Raw genomic sequence first — 20138 nt, forward strand, 5'->3', positions numbered from 1 at the left:
AATTTTATATAGGCCCAGTAAACAGCTCATTGAGGCAGATTCTAGTCATTCATAAGAGCCTATGCTTAACAATGTCTTTCACTTTTATCTCTCTGGACAGCGTTATGTTTATACATATATATGCCTACATTATCATGATTTCTGTCTTCGGAGACCGTGGCACCAGTACCAGCAAGGGAAAGAGTGAAGAAGTACCAAGAAAAGATTAAAGATAACCATGAAAACAGAGAAGCTTACTTGAAGAAAGAACAAGACGAATTAAGAAGATTGCAGGTTAAAAAAAAAAAAAAATTGAAAAATAATCAACGTCTTAGAGATAAGAATCGAAGAAAAATGAGAGAGAGAGAAGAAAAAACTAGAACTCGCAAGATCAAAAGTTCCAAATGAATCTTCTCCTATTGGGACTTACAAGTGTAAACAGACATTTGGTAAAGCTGTGAAGAAAGTGTTGAAGGTACTTCGAAAAAGCCCCAGTAAAAAATCTGGTGTTATTAAAAAGATAGTTTCCGATATAATTGGCTCTGAAACTTTGGATTGACAGTTGAATGGAATTTTTTTGCCAGTTCACATGGTAAAGGAGCCATGGATGGCATAGGAGGTGCACTGAAGAGGAGTGTGTGGACAGCTGTTAGATCTAGGAAAGTTATTATTAACAACGCAATTGACTTTTATGACTACACTCTGAAGAATTTTTCTAAAATTAAGGTGCTATGGGTTGATAAGATAACAGTGGAGCATAACATTCCTATTTTGGATGAAAGGTGGAAAAATTTACAAGCAATTCCTCAAATCCAGGGCTGCCATCACTTTCGGGCTAATAACACAACTGATTTGCTGGCTTCAAAAACAGCAGAGTCATTAATGAATGACAAGGATGTCAGTATTTATTACTGAGGATGCCAAAGTTAAAACATTACATGCAAAAAGATGCATAAACTTCTATGAAATGTGCAGTTCTAATGATTCTAATCAGGAGACTGTTTCACCATCTGAATCGCAAGACAATATTGGAAGTGCTCGTCAGTTAAGCCTAACTAATAAAATTGAAAAGTCTGATTTAAAATTTGGTTTATTTGTCTTGGTTGACATTCCAAGTGACAAAAAGAAGCCAACCCTATCCAAAATTCAACACCGTTACTTGGGAATCTGTCAGAGTGAGGTTGATGAAGAGGAGGATGTGAAAATAATGTTTCTGAAGTCAGTAGGAAAAAGTAAAACACTTTTTAAACTAGATGAAACTGATGTTTGTTTTGTGAAATTCAGTCAAGTACTATCTAAGGCAACAGCACCAGAAATCAAACAAGGTAACCGTTTGTACTATGAGTTCAATTTTGAATTGGATGTTGCTGGAAAAGTTTTTTAAATGAAGTTTTTAAACCTATCAATAATAAGAAAACATTTTTGTCATAAATTTATTAGGCCTACAAAACGAGGTAAATGTTAAGTAAGTAACGATATCTTGGCCTAGTTGTACTATAAAATTGTAACAAAATTTTTTGTGTAATAAATAGCTTTATCCTTCAAATATGTTCTCTTAAGTACATACTTTCATTCCAAATAAACTACAATACTTCTTTTCTTTTTATGCAATTGTAAGAGGTAGATTTATTCCTTCAAGAATCAAATCTGATGCATCTATGTAACACCCGTAACATTTAATGTAACGCCCGTAACAGCAAAAAAAATATATATACGGAGTTATGATGTCCAAAAAAATAAAAATTTATATTTCAAAATAAAATTTGGGGCAATACCTCTTGACAGTTGTTTTACAAGAATAAAAGCTTCATCAAGTTTGCAGAAATTAGAGAATTCCCTAACTCATAACAGGGACTAGGTCTACTTTTGGTAACACCCGTAACACTACTTTTTTGATTAATAACCAGGAGAACAATAAAACAATTCCAGTATCAACATTTCTAACATGAAATATAATGTAAGCCTTAAAAGTTTTCAATATTAATTTCAATAAATATTTTTCCTTACATTATTTTTCCTGATTTTAAGGTGTGTACATGTAACACCCGTAACTATGGAATTGCCCTTTAATAATCCTTGCTAGCTTCTCAAAGTATAGCGATAAGCATAAATTACGCAAAAAGCAATGCAATAAAGTCTGCCAACAATCAATATTTTCTAAGGGGGGAATGTAATGCACATGCCGGCAGTGTGCAAAACTGGCTTACTACTATAGTAAAAAGGTGTTACTACTTTAGTTACAACTAAAGAAGTAAATAGAAATTGAGCTCTCCAACAGTTACTAAAGGAGTATATTACTACAGAAGTCATTTACTAAAGTAGTCCAGACTAAAGAAGTAAGAGTTACTACAAAAGCAATTGACACTAGTTTGGTGCTCGCCACCCTAAATGTAAATGGTGAAAAACCTGTTCACCAATAGCTACGTGGTTAGTTTGCTGTAATTATAGAACACATTATACACAACAACATACAACAGATGGTAAAGGTTAGGAACATTGAAAAATAAGTGCTGAGCAAGCTAATTAATGCATATCTACTAATGGACAAATGGCCTCTCAACAATGTATCAATTAACGTGTTACTTTGGGATAGTGAGTTGTGAAATCTCTATTTACTTTTCTTTAACATTAATACTGTATAACACGTTATATGTCCTTAATGTTCTGTAGAAACTTAATGTTCAATCTGAGTATGCCTGGTTAGGTGTAAGAGAGGGCCTGAAGACCCTAATCTTGCCAGGTAAAATAAATGCATAAATAAATAAATCAACAACTACTGTACCTGTGACAATACACTCCACAGCAACTGATCAATAGTCAGTACACATCAGGCCACAAGAACACTATCGAAATAAGATACTTGAAATCTGTAGGCCACACATACCTTGAAAACCCAACCATAGAACTTACAAATTTTTAAATAAACATGAGAGGCAGCAGAACTTAAGATTCGAAACATTATGTCAAACATTATTCTGTGTTTCTTACAGGCATTTCTTCTACATCTACGACAGGACTTGCATACTATTCCCAACATAATGGTTACCGAATATCTGTAATCTATTGTATCAACTACATTGCCTGATCACACTCCCAGTGGATTAAATTATTTAATTATAGAAGCAAAGAACTGAGTTAATGATAATTATTGGACATTTTTCCTATCAAATGTTGTTCGATATTAGGCTAGCTGTTTCATAAACTGCTTTTGACAGGAAAACTATCTTGTAATTACCATCAGCCCAGTTCTTTGAATCTATAACAAAATACTTTGAGAGGAAGTTAAAATTATTTAATGAGTTTGGATTGTGGCAAATCAGCATAACTGGTACAACAACGTAATGCAAATATTCAGTGACCATCTTAATCTACATCCATACTTTAAAAACTGCTGAAGTGCATCACAGACACTACTTCCCACTGTACCAGTTATTACGGCTTCTTCCTATCTCGTTTGTTTATGGTGCACAGGAAGATTGACTACATTAAAATGTCTCTACGTGCATTGAAAATAATCTGATGTCCTAATGACCTCTACAGATGCTATTTCATTATATGAGAATAGTACTCAAGTACTATCACAAAAGTTAATGGCAGAGCAATCAAAACTACTGACTGAGGTAAACAAAATAATTTCTTTGTCTCCAACATGCCAAAAAAACAAGTTACAAAGCATTCTACTGAGCACTGACATTAAAGTGGCCAATTTAAATCCATGCAATAAGCACTGGCTGGTAGTTTATAGACAGTAATGGCAACCTCATTCACTTGTGCCACAAATACCAAAGATAAGTACGCCATGGTTACAACATAACATTCAATCTGAGGTATGTTCTACTTCATCTTTTCGTAAACTTGATTTACTCTGTACTTTATGATGGACCAACCCGTAACAACATGTAAACAGTGTGCAAATTACAGATGATACACATGTTTGTAGCTTTAAGATAATTTAGATCATATGTAATACAGATAAACTCTCATTATTAGGAACAAAATAAGTTGATTTAGTTTGTATCTTTAATCCAGAACACTTTCTTCATATTTCTAATTTATACAGGCATATCGATAATCACTTTCAACACATTTACTCCAATCGTAACAGGTATGCGAGGAACAACATTTTGGACATCTGTGAAACTAACACAGAGGCTATCACATGGCATCCTGATGTGGGGCACAGCCTGACTGACTTTCCACATCAAGTACCTAATGAAATATGTTCGAATGTGTGTGAATTCCTAAGGGACCAAACTGCTGAGGTCATCGGTCCCTAAGTACCCAACACATGGGGTTTCATTGAAGTACTTTGTACTGGTACATACCTTGAGACATCACAGTGGCTGCTCGAAATCATACTGCAAATCACTAACAACTGTACAATGTCTTCAATAAGCAAAGCTGTGCTTCATCTTAAACAAGTAACAACACAACTGCCCCCCCGCCCCCAACATTTAGTGCAGGGTTAAGAGGGATGATTTCTCTGTGGCCCAGTAAACAACCTGGAGTAAATACTAGTTCATAGCACATGCAACAATATTACAATGATATTTCAATCACTTTCCACTCTTCACAAAAACAATGAAGTTCCATTTATCTTCTGCATGCAATTTCATGATTCGATGTACTACACAATCCAAAGTGCTCCATGCTTAATTCAACATATGCCACAATCCAGAGCGAGGAAATCGAGACTATAAGAAAATGCTTAAGCACTACTGAACGCAAATCTATGTTCTATTGAATGTCCACATTTACTAAGAAATACCGAAGATGATGTGACTGTGTGCACCCGAGGTACTGCAGCATAAAACTTACTTCAATTACATTCGGCATATCTAACAGTTCGCCAAACACATGGACACCAGGAGCTTCTAAAACTTGTTTGATAAGTTCCACTGCTGCAGCTCCTTTTGCAGATTTGGCCAACAAAACAAACTGTTCTAAAGGATTGTTACTCGTAGCAGTTCCCTTGTCGGTTGTCATGTTGACTCTCTCCCAATCTGCAACTATAAGGCACTATATGTCACAGGACGTCAAACCAGCCCAAACAACAACAATAAAATTTAAATCACAATACTTAAGACCCCACAACGAAGAGGTTATTAGTTACAAAAGACTGAAGTTCCACTGCATTTGGAAGATATAAGTGAAACTAATTTCAAATTGAGAAACGAAGTGTGATGAATGATCTTACTTCACTTAACAAAAAAATTTATTTTCTCGGCTCATCCACTCTCACTGCACTCTACTGACAATTCAAACTCCAAGCAAAACCCTTATTTTCACAGACATTCCAAGTGATTGTTCTCTCTCCATCCCAAAGATAGGGAAAACGATACTTTACTTCTTTGCTCCGTCCCGTATAAGTTCGCTTGCACCACAGAAATACATTTATGTCTGTGGTCTGCACAACTACGATTACCTAGGGCATTCATATATAGACAAACCCATACGGGAAAGCATATTCCGTCTATTCTCATGTCTAAATAATCGATTTTGTATTTGGTGTAGAGTACGAGTATCAGATCATTAATTCAATACTAGCAGGACTTTTTACCGAAGACAATTTCAAGCTGAATAAAGACAATCTCTATTTATCGGAGTTCTTGTAAGTTGCAATCTAGCAGTAGGCTGGCAAGGTGGAACGGAGTGTCGCGTCACGACAAAACGTTCCACAGACCATATCAGCAGCATGGAATGTCATGCCACATCACGTAACGTCACATCAAGTTTGAGGAAGAAAGTTTTGATGTTGAAGTTGGTGGAGGGGAAACAGTATCGAGATCTGCTAACATAACACGTAAATCTACTTTCGTCGCGCTCATTCACGTTGCTGTACTGAGCATCGTGCTTCTGTTTCTTCTGGTTAACGTGCAGTTACGGGGTCGGTGGTTTCTGCATCATGCTTGGATGCTGGGAACAGTGCGACGATGAGACGGACAATCATGATTCAGATAAAGATAGCGTATGAGAATGTTTTCCTACGTACTTTTCTTTTCGTAAATGAAGTTAACTTACTATACTTAATTGTTGTTGTGATGACAGACTTTTTTATGTTGTTAGCTTTCATAAATAAAGTTGGCTTATAGCTTTGTTTGCCTCGTAGGAACTTAGAATTTACACTATGTGCAATTAGTGGTACGATGTTAGGTTTCATAACTGCGAAATTTTTTTAGATGTCTTATATATTCTGTGATTTATTCTAATTTTGTGGTAGTCTGCAGTAGCTGAATATAATTTCTTTTTTTTAGAGCGGAAGAATGTAACTTATTAGAATTTAGTTTGATGTCTGTTGACATACAAGGTTTCCAAATAACGGAATGAAATTGCTTATTATGGATTATAAGGTCGGCTAGTTATTTACATATATGTCAGAGTGTTATTTATTTGTGGGCCTATTTTAGAAATTATTGTAAGTGATGGCGACTGATATTGAGTCAGTTTAATTTTCAGGGAGCAGACGTAAAGTGATGTTTCTAACAGGTGCTGCTGGGTACAAAAAGAATACGCAAAAAATGTTTTTCTGAAATGGTCCTTGTTAATGCCTACCCACACAGAAGGATCTCACTGCATAGATGTATGCAGATATCACAACTGCACAGATAAATCTTTACTTGTCAACAGGAGATTTGCACAGCTATGAGATGTGTATAAACCTGAGTTGTAAGACCGAGTGAAATTACCCAAATTTGTAGCTTCAAATCACATTTGCACAGAAAAATTGGAGTGTGTGGACAGGAGATCGCTGCAAATCTGGCACTAAAACGTGTTCCAGTCAGCAGTTTGTTCAATCAGGTGATTCTCTTCTGTGGGCTCATAGTGAATTTTAAAATTCACACGTTAGTATCCTCGATTTTAAAATGGAGAGTTCATTGCCGAATTTATCGAAATATATAAGAGTCATACAAGTCTGTGGAAAATAAAAAACACAGAATACAGCATTGTGATAAGAAGGCAGCTGCTTATAATTCTTTAACAGAGAAAGAACGGCAAAGAGGAAACGGTTCATAGTTTCAAAACAATTCTTTACAGACTGTTTACCGCAAAGAGATAAGCAAAATAACAAAACTTAGTCGATTTGGAGCCGGGAGATTGTTAGCATACTTTGACTCAGTACTGGCTCATTCCATAATCTAATGTGAATCGTGAGAATGTGGCAAAAAAGTAGGCCCTATCTGTTCTAAAGAAGAGTACTACCAGAATATTGTGTAAAGCTCATAATGAAAGATCATTGGAGTGTGCCATCAGATATACAGTTCTTATTACACTTCTTTTACCTTCTAATATAATACGTTCACAATAAGAATGTTTCAGAGGTGAAGTGTAGAATTCATCACCACAACAGTAGAGGTAAAATTTTCCAGATATACTGTGAATCCATTATATATTGTAAATTCCAGAATGGAATTTAATAGTTTGGTGCAAAAGTTGCTAGTAGACTTCATACAGGGAACTGAAGATCTTGACTTAGAAAGAAACTGAACTGTAGGTGAATCGCCACATGTATAACTTTTAAGAATGCACTGTGTCTCAAACATGCCTAAAATTTTATAAATATTATCTGTAACTAGTCAGAATAGAGGTATGGTTCTTCACTTGCCTTCACGACAGCGTAAATAGACTCATGTGTGATTTCACTCAACGCATGTTTCGTAACTGCAGTGCCAGATCCTTGTAATCTTAACATCATTGTCAGCCGCTCATGTGGAGAAATTGCTCTCCTCATACAAGACAGATTTTTCTGTATTGTACTATGAGTTATGAGTGTCAAGAGATAATTATGCGTTTGTAAATGCACCCCTGTAAAATTGGCAGTGGTCTCAAAGCATTTAGAAAATTGTCTTTGTATGAGAATATCAGTAGCATAGCTCCGAGATGCAAGCATTACTGGGCAGAGAGAGTAGGGATGCTGAACACCAATATCTGAGCATTAAACAAAGCTTCAGTATACTGTGAGACATGTGGCTCTGCAGTCACACTTATGTATCCTTCGGTCGCAAAATAAGTATTGTCTGCTCACAATAGTCTTGTCTCCATTATTAGAACTTTCTTTAAACCCAAAAGAGGAAACTTCCACATTGGTGACACTGTGTCAACTACATACCACATACCACAATGAGTAAGTGTTCGTTTCGTTTTGGTTAATGCATATTAACAAAGTGGCCACCTTTTATTGGACATAACTATTCACCAGCCCCTCGCAACTCTGCCAAATAGATGAAAATGAGTGAACTGTTTCAAGTGAAGTGTTTCAAATGTAAAGTCCTGCCAGACACATGTGACACAAATAAGCGTAGTCATAAGAATCCCTCTTATAGTTCTAAACTACTTAATCTGAAAAACCGATTTTCATTATATTTAGATTTTCTACAGACTACAAAAGACAGATACAGCTAATGTAAGATTCTTAAGAGCTAGAAAAGATTATAAACATGCAATCAATGAGGTTAAGAAACCACATAACGCATTTGGTATAGGGTCAACCAAAAATAAATGTAAGACAATATGAAGTTTAATAAACTCAGTGGTTAAATCAAACGAAAAGAGGCTGTAATAGTATCACTAGTTGAACTTAAGAACTTTTGTATACAGTTTATTAATGCAATATGTGAAAGCATTGTTAGCTCTTGAGGAAATTATCTCATCTCATCAAAAGTCATAATGTAAACTGTGCTTCAAAGATGAATTTCTTTCTCAGTGGTAACATCAGATGTCATGTTAAGTATAGTAAATAATTTTATGCCTACTGATATTGTAGATATATATGATGTTTCTGGTAACATGCTAAAAATGATAATTAGTTATACACTATTTCCTCTTACTTATTGTATAAATAAATGATTAGTTGAAGGTTTATTTCTAGAGTCATTAAAATCTATAATTGGGTCCGTTTATAAGAAGTGAGAGAGAAATTGCCCAGCTAGTTGCCATCCAGTATGCTTGACACTGATTTTATATGAAGTACTAGAACCCATCACCTTTCAGCAGGTAAGTGACTATTTGGAACATTGTAACATTCTTTCTGTTGCACAGTTTCGCTTTAGGAAGGGCAGATCTACTATTCATGCCACTGACTCTTTGAATAAAAAGGTGGTTAGTGCTTATGACGAGAAAAACATTGTTCAGGTTAGTTTTTGTGACCTTAGCAAGGCCTTCGAGTGTGTTGAGCATGATTCACTTCTCATCAAATTAGTTTATAATGGAATTATTAATAACCAAGTTGGTAACAGTTTTGAATCATTTCTTAATAACTGGAAACAAGTTGTGTGTATTGAAAAGGAGAGATAGTGGCAAATAAGTGTGGTGTGCCACAAGGTTCATTTTTTGGACCTATTTTATTTATTCTAATTATAAATGAGGTGCCATTTTATATAAATACCCACTCCTTTCTCTATGTTACCACTTTTCTCCTTGTCAGTTCAGGCTTTGATACCCTTTAACCCATGACAAGAGACATCTTATCAAAAGTGTGAATCTGACGTCAAGCTAATGGATTTTTGCTCAGTAAGAATACAGATCAACAAATTGTATTTAGTTTAAGAGATATACTAGTAAGAGATTGTTTAGCTAGTGTTAAGTTTTTAGGTAATGTTATAGCAAGTAAATTTTCAAGGGATTCACACATGAAACGTGCTAGTGTAGGCTCTCTAGAGTGTTGCACTTCTTAAGAAAGTTAAAAATCCTGTACCTTTAGCTTATGTTTTTGTTTTTTACCACAGTGTTATAGCATTTATTTTTTGGGGGGGGGTCATCAGTCTTCTGACTGGTCTTATGCAGCCTGCCACGAATTCCTCTCCTGTGCCAACCTCTCCATCTCAGAAAAGCAGCACTTGCAACCTTCATTCTCAATTATTTGCTGGATGTATTCCATTCTCTGTCTTCCTCTACAGTTTTTGCCCTCGACAGCTCCCTCTAGTACCACAGAAGTCATTCCCTGATGTCTCAACAGATGTTCTATCATCCTGTCTCTTCTCGTTGTCAGTGTTTTCCACATATTCCTTTCCTCTCCAATTCTGTGCAGAACATCCTCATTCCTTACCTTATCAGCCAACGTAATTTTCAACACTTGTCTGTAGCACCACATCTCAAATGCTTCGATACTCTTCTGTTCCCGTTTTCCCGCAGTCACTGTTTCACTACCATTCAATTCTGTACTCCAGATGCACATTCTCAGATAGTTCTTCCTCAAATTAAGGCCCATGTTTCATACTAATAGACTTCGTTTGTCCAGGAATGCCCTTTTTGCCAGTGTTAGTCTCCTATTGAAGTCCTCCTTGCTTCATCCATCACTGATTATTTTGCTGCCTAAGCAGCAGAATTCCTTAAGTTCATCTACTTAGTGACCATCAATTCCTATGTTGAGTTTCTCGCTGTTCTTATTTCTGCTACTTCTCATTACTTTCGTCTTTTGTCGATTTACCCTCAATCCACATTCTGTTCTCATTAGGCTGTTCATTCTATCCAGCACATCATTTAACTCTTCTTCACTTTCACACAGGATAGCAATGTCATCAGCAAACAATATCATTTATGACCTTTCACCTTGATATTTAATTTCCCTCGAACCTTTCTTTTATATCCATCGTTGCTTCTTCGATGAACAGATTGAACAATAGGGGTGAAAGTCTGCATCGCTTGTTACACCTTTTTTAATCTGAGGACTTTGTTCTTGGTCATAAACTCTCATATTCCCTCTCAGCTCTTGTACATGTTGTATATTACCCATCTCTCCCTATAGTTTGCTCTTATTTTTCTAAGAATTTTGAACATCTTGCACCAGTTTACATTGTTGAACACTTTTTCCAGTTCGACAAATGCTTTGGACTTTAATTTGGAGGCAATACCTCACATGTTCAGGGTATTTTAGTACTTTAAAAGAAAGTTGTTAAGATTCTTATCAATTCAGGAAAGCTTGCCCTCCACAGATATTTGTTTATTGATATAAAAATGTTAACTGTATTAAACTTATACATTTACATTGTTCTCTTGTATACAATGAATAACTTACCAGAGCACCAGCTTAGATGAGATTTATACTCTCATGGTACTAGAAATCATAGTAATTTTGAGATACCTTACTGTAGACTGTCTAAATCATTGAACACCTATCAAGTGGTGAGTATGAGAATGTTCAACAAACAGCCTCTAGAATGGATAGAAGCTCCAGTCGACTTTTTAGGCACAGATTTTACAATTGTTATCCATTAATCTTTACCTCAAAAAATGGTTCAAATGGCTCTGAGCACTATGGGACTTAACATCTATGGTCATCAGTCCCCTAGAACTTAGAACTACTTAAACCCAACTAACTTAAGGACATCACACAACACCCAGTCATCACGAGGCAGAGAAAATCCCTGACCTTGCTGGGAATCGAACCCGGGAACCTGGGCGCGGGAAGCTTGAACGCTACCGCACGACCACGAGCTGCGGACAGTCTTTACCTCAGTTAATTTATTTCGTGAATGTGAAAATGTTTATTGATTGGTTGATTTGGGTAGAGAGACCAAACAGTGAGGTCATCGGTCCCATTGGATTAGGGAAGGATGGGGAAGGAAGTCAGTCATGCCCTTTCAAAGAACCCACCCCAGCATTTCCCTGAAGCGATTTAGGAAAATCACAGAAAACCTAAATCAGGATAGCTGGAAGCATGTTTGAACCATTGTTCTCCAAATGCAAGTCCAGTGTGCTAAGAATGTGGAAATGTGATATGGTAGTGGTGATTGTTTCGAGAATGTACAGTAAATTCTATGACGTTTTTAATGAAAAAGACCTTTTTAAAATAGTTTTAGCCTATACATCACACTTAATTGAAAGTTTATTGTAACTTATTACAGTTTTAGTTTTGAAGGAATAATCTTTTTTTATGTATATACTGTATATTTACACACATTTGGCACTTGACACTATTTCTAGATCCCTTAATGTATTAATTTATTTATTAGTGCAATCAGTGTTACAGTCACTGATCAACAGATAAATCTGAGTGCATGATGGCTATAGGTTTTTTGTTACATAATGGGCCGAGCCCAAATCCCATCAACAGTTATAACATCTAGATAATCGTCTGTCAGACTTCAGACATGGACTACTGCCAAGTGATCTGTATGTAAACCAGTGCAACAAACAGTACTTCATTCAAACTGTGATGCATTTCATGTGACACCCATATCAACCGTGCTGCGATCAATAGTTGGACATAGGATCGCTTCACATGTGGCTCCACAACTGATCACCCATTACCACTATATGGTTACCATGTTCACAACTACATGAGGCATACTGCAGTTCATCTTGCCCGTGATACTGTTTCACTCAGCCACTACTCCGCCATTACCACACACCCATCATGACATACACTGACTGGCTTCTCAACCTAAACTATTGCTGTTTCACCCAGAATAATCTGCCCTCTGGTTCACAACCATGGAATCTGTTTTCACTTCCATATGCAATCCAGATGATGATACCCAATTGGTGACTCTAATTTGCCATCTGCCAGAACATGCCGACCTCATCAGCGATATAATACTCACACCTTCCACTCAAAATAAGTACAATACGGTGAAACTGGCAATGGCAACCCAGACAGACACTCAAACCACTGCAGTGCCAGCTGGCAAAGATCGGCCAAGTGCCGCCACTACTACAAGATCACTGCTCTGCTACCACTATCAGTCTGACAAAGCTGTGAGCAATTTTTATCAGCCTTGTGATTCTACCACCTCGCCACGCAGGTTGTATTAGGTGCACCAGTCCATGCCAAATCAACAGGTCGACAAAAACCACGCGCCTCGCGGTTCACACCACTGGCAGGGGTAGATGGTATGTCCACAATCACAACTCATGCAACTACTTCCTACCAAGCACAGGTTTGGATATCTGTAGGATACCGAAGGAAAGTATTTCAATATTCACTACTAGGACAACAGTCCAACTCTTGCACTAATGATTCATGGACCATGATGCACAGAATGATTGACTGGACCCTGCACCTCTCCCCGCAATACTGCTTCATGTGGAGCGTCGTCAGGAAACCAGCAGTTGCTCACCAGATTTACAGAATGTGTCACTCCTGTACTACAACACCAACCACCACATCTTAAGACTCTTCACCCCAATGACAACCTTATCCTGCAAACAACGCTGTGCCCAACAGTGCAAAATGTTGGTGAAGTAACATATTCCGGCACAATCATGGAGTATATCATGACGGTGAGAAAGCTCAATCATGGAGTATATCATGACGGCGAGAAAGCTTTTGAGAAAGCATTGGTGGTACCTTGACCGGTTCTCAGCTTCAGACACATGCCAAAAATGCGACGCTCCGACAGTACATAAAAGACACATTCGGTTCTCTTGCTCTGGTGTGCAAGCAGTACAAGAACCTTGTGTGTGCCTGCCACACAGCTGAAGATGGGGTAGGTGATGCAGTGCAACTACACTCTCCCCACCCAGCCCTTTCCCATTGTCAGCATACCCAGCACCCCCACAGCCAATGGCCCTGGACATACCTCACTCAACACTGATTAGTATGGCGCACTCCACTTCGCCAGGCAATGCATCAAATGTAGGTGCCCCCTCCATAGCAAATTTCTTGCAGTCTAAGGCACTGCTATGCGCGATCACAAACGACGTGGTGCATCGAATTCTAACGACCACTCAGCTGCCAGTTTATACAAAGTGCATCGTCTAGCCCCAGCTATCCTGTGCAGCAAAAACGTGGCTGTCGACGAATTGTTGAACGCAGGAATAGTCTGCGCTTTGGACAGCTAATGAAACTCATGCAGAAGAAAGATGGGACTGTCAGACTCTGTGGGGGGTACAGAGCTCTCAGCTCTCACACAATGTGTCATAGCTATTCCATACATAATATCCAGGACTTCATCCACACACTCGCAGTTGTTACCCAGACTATGTTACAGAAACTGTGATAATAACATCATTTGGCCTCTTCATGTTATACGGTCTGAAGAATGCAGTCCAAACATAGCAGCACTTCATAGATGGTATACTTTTTAAGTTCAAGTTCTGCTATGCCTACTTAGATGATATCTTCATTTTTTTCAGCCACACCCCAGCAATACAACCAGCGCCTCCAACAGGTTCCACTGTAATACAGGAAGAGGGCTTGGTCATTAGTGAAGAGAAGCCTCAGCTGTGAAAAACTGTAGTAACAGTCCATTAGACGCTGCAGGAATCAAACCTACAGCTGACTGAACTGATCTCATCACACAACCCCACCTTCATGTGAATTACCACGAGCTTCAGCACTTCTTAGGGATTTTGATCAGCGTCACCTACCCCAAGCAGTTGTGATAAGAGCACCCCTAAATGGTGCCCTCACCAGGCTGAACAATGAGTGGAAAAGACAGGGAGTTGGATCCGATAAAATGAACGATGCATTTGACCTTGCTAAGCACAGTCTAACATGAAAATCTACAATGGCTCATCCTATTCTGGATGTACAGCTTACCATCACAACAGACTCCAATGAAACCATGACTAGGGCTGTACTGCAACAAGTTATGGCAGCTGAGACTCAGCCCCTATGCTTCACAGTCAAAGTGTCTGCCTTTGACTGTGAACAACTGGTCATCTATGAAATAGTGAGGGTAGTTTAGGGAAGATATTGAGGAGACACACTTCATCGTATTTAGGAATCACAAGCTGCTCACCAATGCAATCTGTGATCTGTCAAAGGATGTCAGCTACAACCACAATCGACACCTTGACTGCATCACACAGTACACTACCGATGTTCCCCAGCTACAAGGGACAATACAATTCCAGATTACCTATCATGTGCCAACGTCATTTCTCTTCACATAGATTATAACGAGTTGGCATCTGGACAGGGCAACAATATAAGAATTATAAACTTGTTAAACAATGTCTCTACAGGACTGTGTGTTGTTTGGGGAATGCTACCCGGATCCAAAGCGCTGATACTTTCTGACATATGCCACAACAGAATCCAACCTCTGATGCCAAAGGAATGTGGATCACACTCTTTGGCCAGTTTCATAATTTGTCTCATTCAGGCATCTGGTTGACAGTTGGCCTCATAAAAGCAGTGATTAGTGTGACCAAACATCAAATGAGGCTGCCACAGCTTGGCACAAGCATGCATAGAATGCCAACATAGCGAATTCACAAGCTACACACAATTTCTGTTAGGACAATTCGACATACCATGTGCTTGCTTCCACCATTGAAAGGTGTGTGTGTTAATTTCCGTAGGAATTTTTCTTATTCTGGAGGTCCGGAATCATGATCGTAAGATCTGAATTGCTTGGATATGAGCTCACAGTTTCGGCAGAGTAGCTGCAGTGCACAGAAATAAGTTATAGGTGACCTTTGCTCTGTGAAGATGCACACTGGGTTTATCTATTGCTCACTAGAGAAGAGGGAAGACGGACAGTTGAAGTTTGGTGTTGGATATGAATGGTCGAATTTTGGTTTAGTATTAGTAAACAGGAAGCAATGGAGATTTTTGCGAATTATGTATTAGTGGAAGATTTACTGTGAATAGAGAAAAAATTGATTTTACATTGGTACGATTACACTCTTTGTGAAGAACAGATTACAGGTATTGATTAAGTTTGTTTTATTTGCGGTAGTGATTTGATAATGCAGCATTCTTAGTTTGTCAGACATCCAGATTCGGAATTTTTTTGCTTCTCATTATTTTGCTTAGGATTTATCGATCATTGTGAGAGGAATGGATTTAAAAACTAGATTTCTGAATCTTTTTTAAGGAAATGTGACGTTTAATTTTAGTAACTCTTGGGTTATACTTATGTGGTTTCGTAGAATGCTTAAGTATTATTGATGTTTCATTAAATTCTATTAAGTCAAATGATATGAGATTGCTGTTGAATTCATTTAACCCAGATTCATTGTCCACATCCCAGGAGTCAATTAATTTTCAATCTATTTTAAACCATTATTAAAAATTATGAACCAAGAATGATAGCAATGATTTTACAGAATGTATTGCACTTTTGCGTATCTCATTAGTTAAATTCTGGAGCTCTATTATCGAGATGCGCTGTAGCAGTGAGAGCTGTTTGCATGGCGTTATCCAGTGCAAACCAGATATGCCAAACAGTGTAGAAACCAGATTCTTTCTTTAATTAAAATGCGCAATGACCAACCTTAGTTTCAAAGTAATCAGTTTTTCATCAAAGCAAAGTGCATAGCTACAACACTAGAAGAAAGGATGATCTTCGCTATTCTGGATTAAACCTCACTTTGGCACAGAAAGGGATGAACTATGCTACCACAAAAATCTTTGGTCATTTGCCAAATAGTATTAAAAGTCTGATACATAGCCAACGAACATTTAAAAGTAAATTAAAAGAATTTATGAATGACAACTCCTTCTACTCAATAGATGAATTCTTAGATATGAAGTAGTAACTGTAAAAAAAATTTATCAATAATTTTGAGTAAAGAAAATTTCTGTTAAAGTGATACATTCCACATCATTATGAGATATCGTATTCATGTTCTATGGAACATGGATTAATGTATGTATGTCAGATTTTGTGATAACAATAAGTTTCAGACACAATTCTCACAATTAGATTTCTCTAAGCATTCTCACAGTTGAATTTTGTCACCAAAAGTAAGAATTACACAGACTATCAGCTTTATGGTCTGGTATGAGCATAATCCAAAACAGGAAGCCCAAAATTTAGCATCTAACAGACAATACAAAATTAAAAACACAATCACCATTACAGGCCCACTTTCATTAAAATAAATTTTAATAGATGACATCATGTAAACTTCTACCTGATCAGCCCCTCTTTCAATCAGTAATACTTATTGTCAGTAATCAACAGAGCATCCTAATGGGTCAGAGTGATACCACTGGAGGATATCAGTGCAGAATCAACAGCTTGTGCATTCATAGATAATTGGATAGGTTGATTTGACTCACCCAAGCCAAGGACAACAAGTAATCAGGGTCAACAGTCTGAATCTGTGCTATTGAAAGCCTATGCAACATTAAGTGTAATCATGTGACAGCATACCTGCACCACATTCAATGCTTAAGATGTTCATGCACAAAGCATTACATTCCTGTGATCATGTAATGCTGCATGATGACATCGTTAGATCGGCTCTACAGTCACTCTACACAGGACCTTCCAAAGTCCTCTGAAGTGATACACACAAATTCGACATCATGGTCAATGGCAAAGTGATGACTGTCTCAATTAACCACATAAAGCCCACATGGGTGCTATAGGATGATGATCCACCGAATGCTGATAACACCACAGTGATGGATGACGACAGTGACGATTGACTGCCATCCAGTATGCAGTCAGCCTCATTGGACTCAGAAGAACTTGTCATTATCAATATAGATATTAAAGACTTCGACCCAGAGAATGTAAGTATCACAATCATCAATAATACCTTCATGATGGATGCCCATGGGAACACTGCACCACACAATTTCGATTGTGCTTGTTTATCAACATACCATGCCCTCACAATTGTCTTCCTGAGGCTTCCAGCGTCACAGATGCTACTCAAGAGTCTACACATCGATGCAGATGCACCTGTTACCACAAGGTCTCCTGTGCTGCAGCCCACAACCCTTCCCCCTCTCCTGTCCAAATCCCTGTACAGCTGCAGCAGACAACTTCCATACCATCTGCTGCTTCACCATATGTATGGTATCAGCACTATAAGTGACACATCTCTGAGAAACAGTCTGCTCACATCTAGCTTACGTGTCTGCCACAGCATGACCTATCAGGTGCACCTGTGCAATGCTTCTCCAAGAAATAGGTTGAACCTCAAACACATATCTGACATGACATGACCAGTCAGACATACCTGCAAAACAATTCTACAAAAAATGTCCACCCATGCCCAGTCCTCACTTCAGTCACGCACAGCTCATCATGCCATCTGTACACCCCACACCAAATGGTCGTGGACACCCAAACAGAGCTTCCCACAGTCCTTTGCACTATGCAGAGGGGGTGGGGTGGAGTGGGGAGGCTTTCTGGGGATATCGACATCGACGCACCACTCAGAGATGGAACCATCATTGGGCTGGGACAGATGGGTTGCCAAACAGGAATATCTGTCCAATAAACAAAAACTTATGTGTGCAGTGAGACATATGAATGAGCAGACACGCTTTTGTATCATTTAGTCGCAATGAAGTATTTCCTGCTTACAACCTTCTCGTCTCCATTATGGGAACTTTCCTTACACCTGGGGGAAATCTTCTATACTTTTAATTCTTTCAAGTCTACAATGAAATCTTCAAACCATATGTTTCTTTAATGCCAGTGGGAATATGCAACGGGACTGTGTTTGTCAGAATTTGTCCCTACTACAATGCTATTTTCTTTTTAAATGCATCCCCTTCAGATCAGAAATATTAAATCAGAAATAATAAATCTCTGACAAGATCATACTTGAGTGATAGGAAACAAATTGTGCAATTTAACAATATAAGATCAAATGTCTTGGATATCATACAGGATGTGGCACAGGATTCACTGTTAGGACCTTTACTCTTCACAACATGTAAATGACTAGCCTCATATTATGTTGTGTAAATCCACAATCTACATAGATGACACAACCTTTCTTACAACTAGGTACAAGCATTAAAGCATGACAGCAGGCTATCATCTCGGAGTAGATGGTAAGTGACTCCAAATCAACGAATTGCTTATTAATCAGAAAAACTGTAAATTTGTATTCTCTTCAGCTTAATAAATAAGCCGAAGGCACTAAACTTCTTGGGATCCATCTTCACTAGAAATTAACAAGTGAAAGTCAAACTGATTATATCTGTACTAAGTCAGCAAGTGTTACACAAGATTGTTTCATATACATGGGGGAAAACCATTTAACGTGTTACCAACACATTACCAGTATAGGTACATAATATATTGCTGAGCTTGATTAAAAATACCAGATAGTGATGCCTTAAAGGAAACATATTTCATACAATAGAAGAGTTCAAAATGAGTGCTAAAGATGATCATAAGTACATATATAGTTCATTTAGGTTAAACATATCTGTGACTATTTTGAACATATAATACGCTATATGGTGGACAATTTTTGGACAGTTTTCTATACTGATAACCAATAATTAACTGAAAATATCTTTTACAGCGAGTGCACTTTTTAAGTAATTTTATAGGCCTATGAAGTGTATACATACACAAAAGATAACATCAATTGCATTTTCATTGCTTAAAGATGGACAGTAAGAAAATAAATAAACATAGGTTCGTTAAGCAAAGGCCCTTTTCACATTTTAATTTAGTCCATACTTACTAATTGCATGGCAAACCTGGCAGTTTGCAAAATTATTTGCGAATGAACACAGAGATGGTCGTGACTGTTCACAGTACAACAAAATATTTGCGTGAGGAAAGCGGTTTTATAACACAAGTGGCTGACAGTAACACTGTGGTTCTTAGCAACTGGAACAAGTTATAAATATTTAAGGTTTTCGACTGCAGTGTCCAAGAAAGCAGTGAATGAAGGAAAACCTGAGAGGCTATATACACTCCTCTGAAAAAGAGTAACATGAAGATAAGTGAAGTACATCATTTATGTAATATATCAATTGTAACAAGTTACAGCTAACTTTTTTTACGTTTTAAGATGTGTTTGGAGATCCACATTAATAAATTATAGGACTGGCTAACAAGAGTATCTTTTACTTTGTTTCCGAGTCTTTATTTGTCCTTGCCTTTATTGTGCATCTTCACAATATCATCATGTTAAGTCTTGGATTTGGCATTATTAGTGGTAGAGGTTGGCTAGATGTCCTCCTGTTGCCATCCCTTCCCCTCTCCTCCTCTATCCATCACGGCCAGGACAGAATTAGTATACCCAAGTTGTCTGCATCTAGTTTGTCATATTTAGCTCATGTGAAACTGTGCAAACATTTTACAGACGTTTGTGAATCATAAACAGATGCAGGATGTGTTTACCAGCCTTGTATTCACCTAGTCACATATGGGGAATCATCTAAAAGCCACATACAGGCTGGTTGGCACACCAGCCCTCATCATTAGCCTTCCAGGCAGATTTGATCTGGGGCTGACACACCTCTCCAAATGAAGTGAGATGATGACATGCATGGCGGTCTG

General features: G+C 37.8%; 1 protein-coding gene across 2 annotated transcripts in view; it reads right to left on the bottom strand.

Annotated features, from left to right (window-relative positions):
* Nucleotides 1-5310, bottom strand: part of LOC126475301 (COP9 signalosome complex subunit 7a) — a 39124-nt gene extending 33814 nt beyond the window's left edge. For both annotated transcript variants that reach the window (XR_007586691.1, XM_050103065.1), the window contains exons 1-2: nucleotides 5177-5310; nucleotides 4798-4988 (exon numbers count right to left, since the gene is read on the bottom strand). Coding sequence is in view for 1 of the 2 variants with exons in the window: in XM_050103065.1 (XP_049959022.1) it covers nucleotides 4798-4965 (168 nt within the window). In the remaining variant the exon portion in view is untranslated. The remainder of the gene's footprint in view (nucleotides 1-4797; nucleotides 4989-5176) is intronic.
* Between the last annotated feature and the right edge of the window lie 14828 nt (nucleotides 5311-20138).

Source organism: Schistocerca serialis, chromosome 4, assembly GCF_023864345.2.
Source record: "Schistocerca serialis cubense isolate TAMUIC-IGC-003099 chromosome 4, iqSchSeri2.2, whole genome shotgun sequence".
Lineage (NCBI taxonomy): Eukaryota > Metazoa > Arthropoda > Insecta > Orthoptera > Acrididae > Schistocerca > Schistocerca serialis.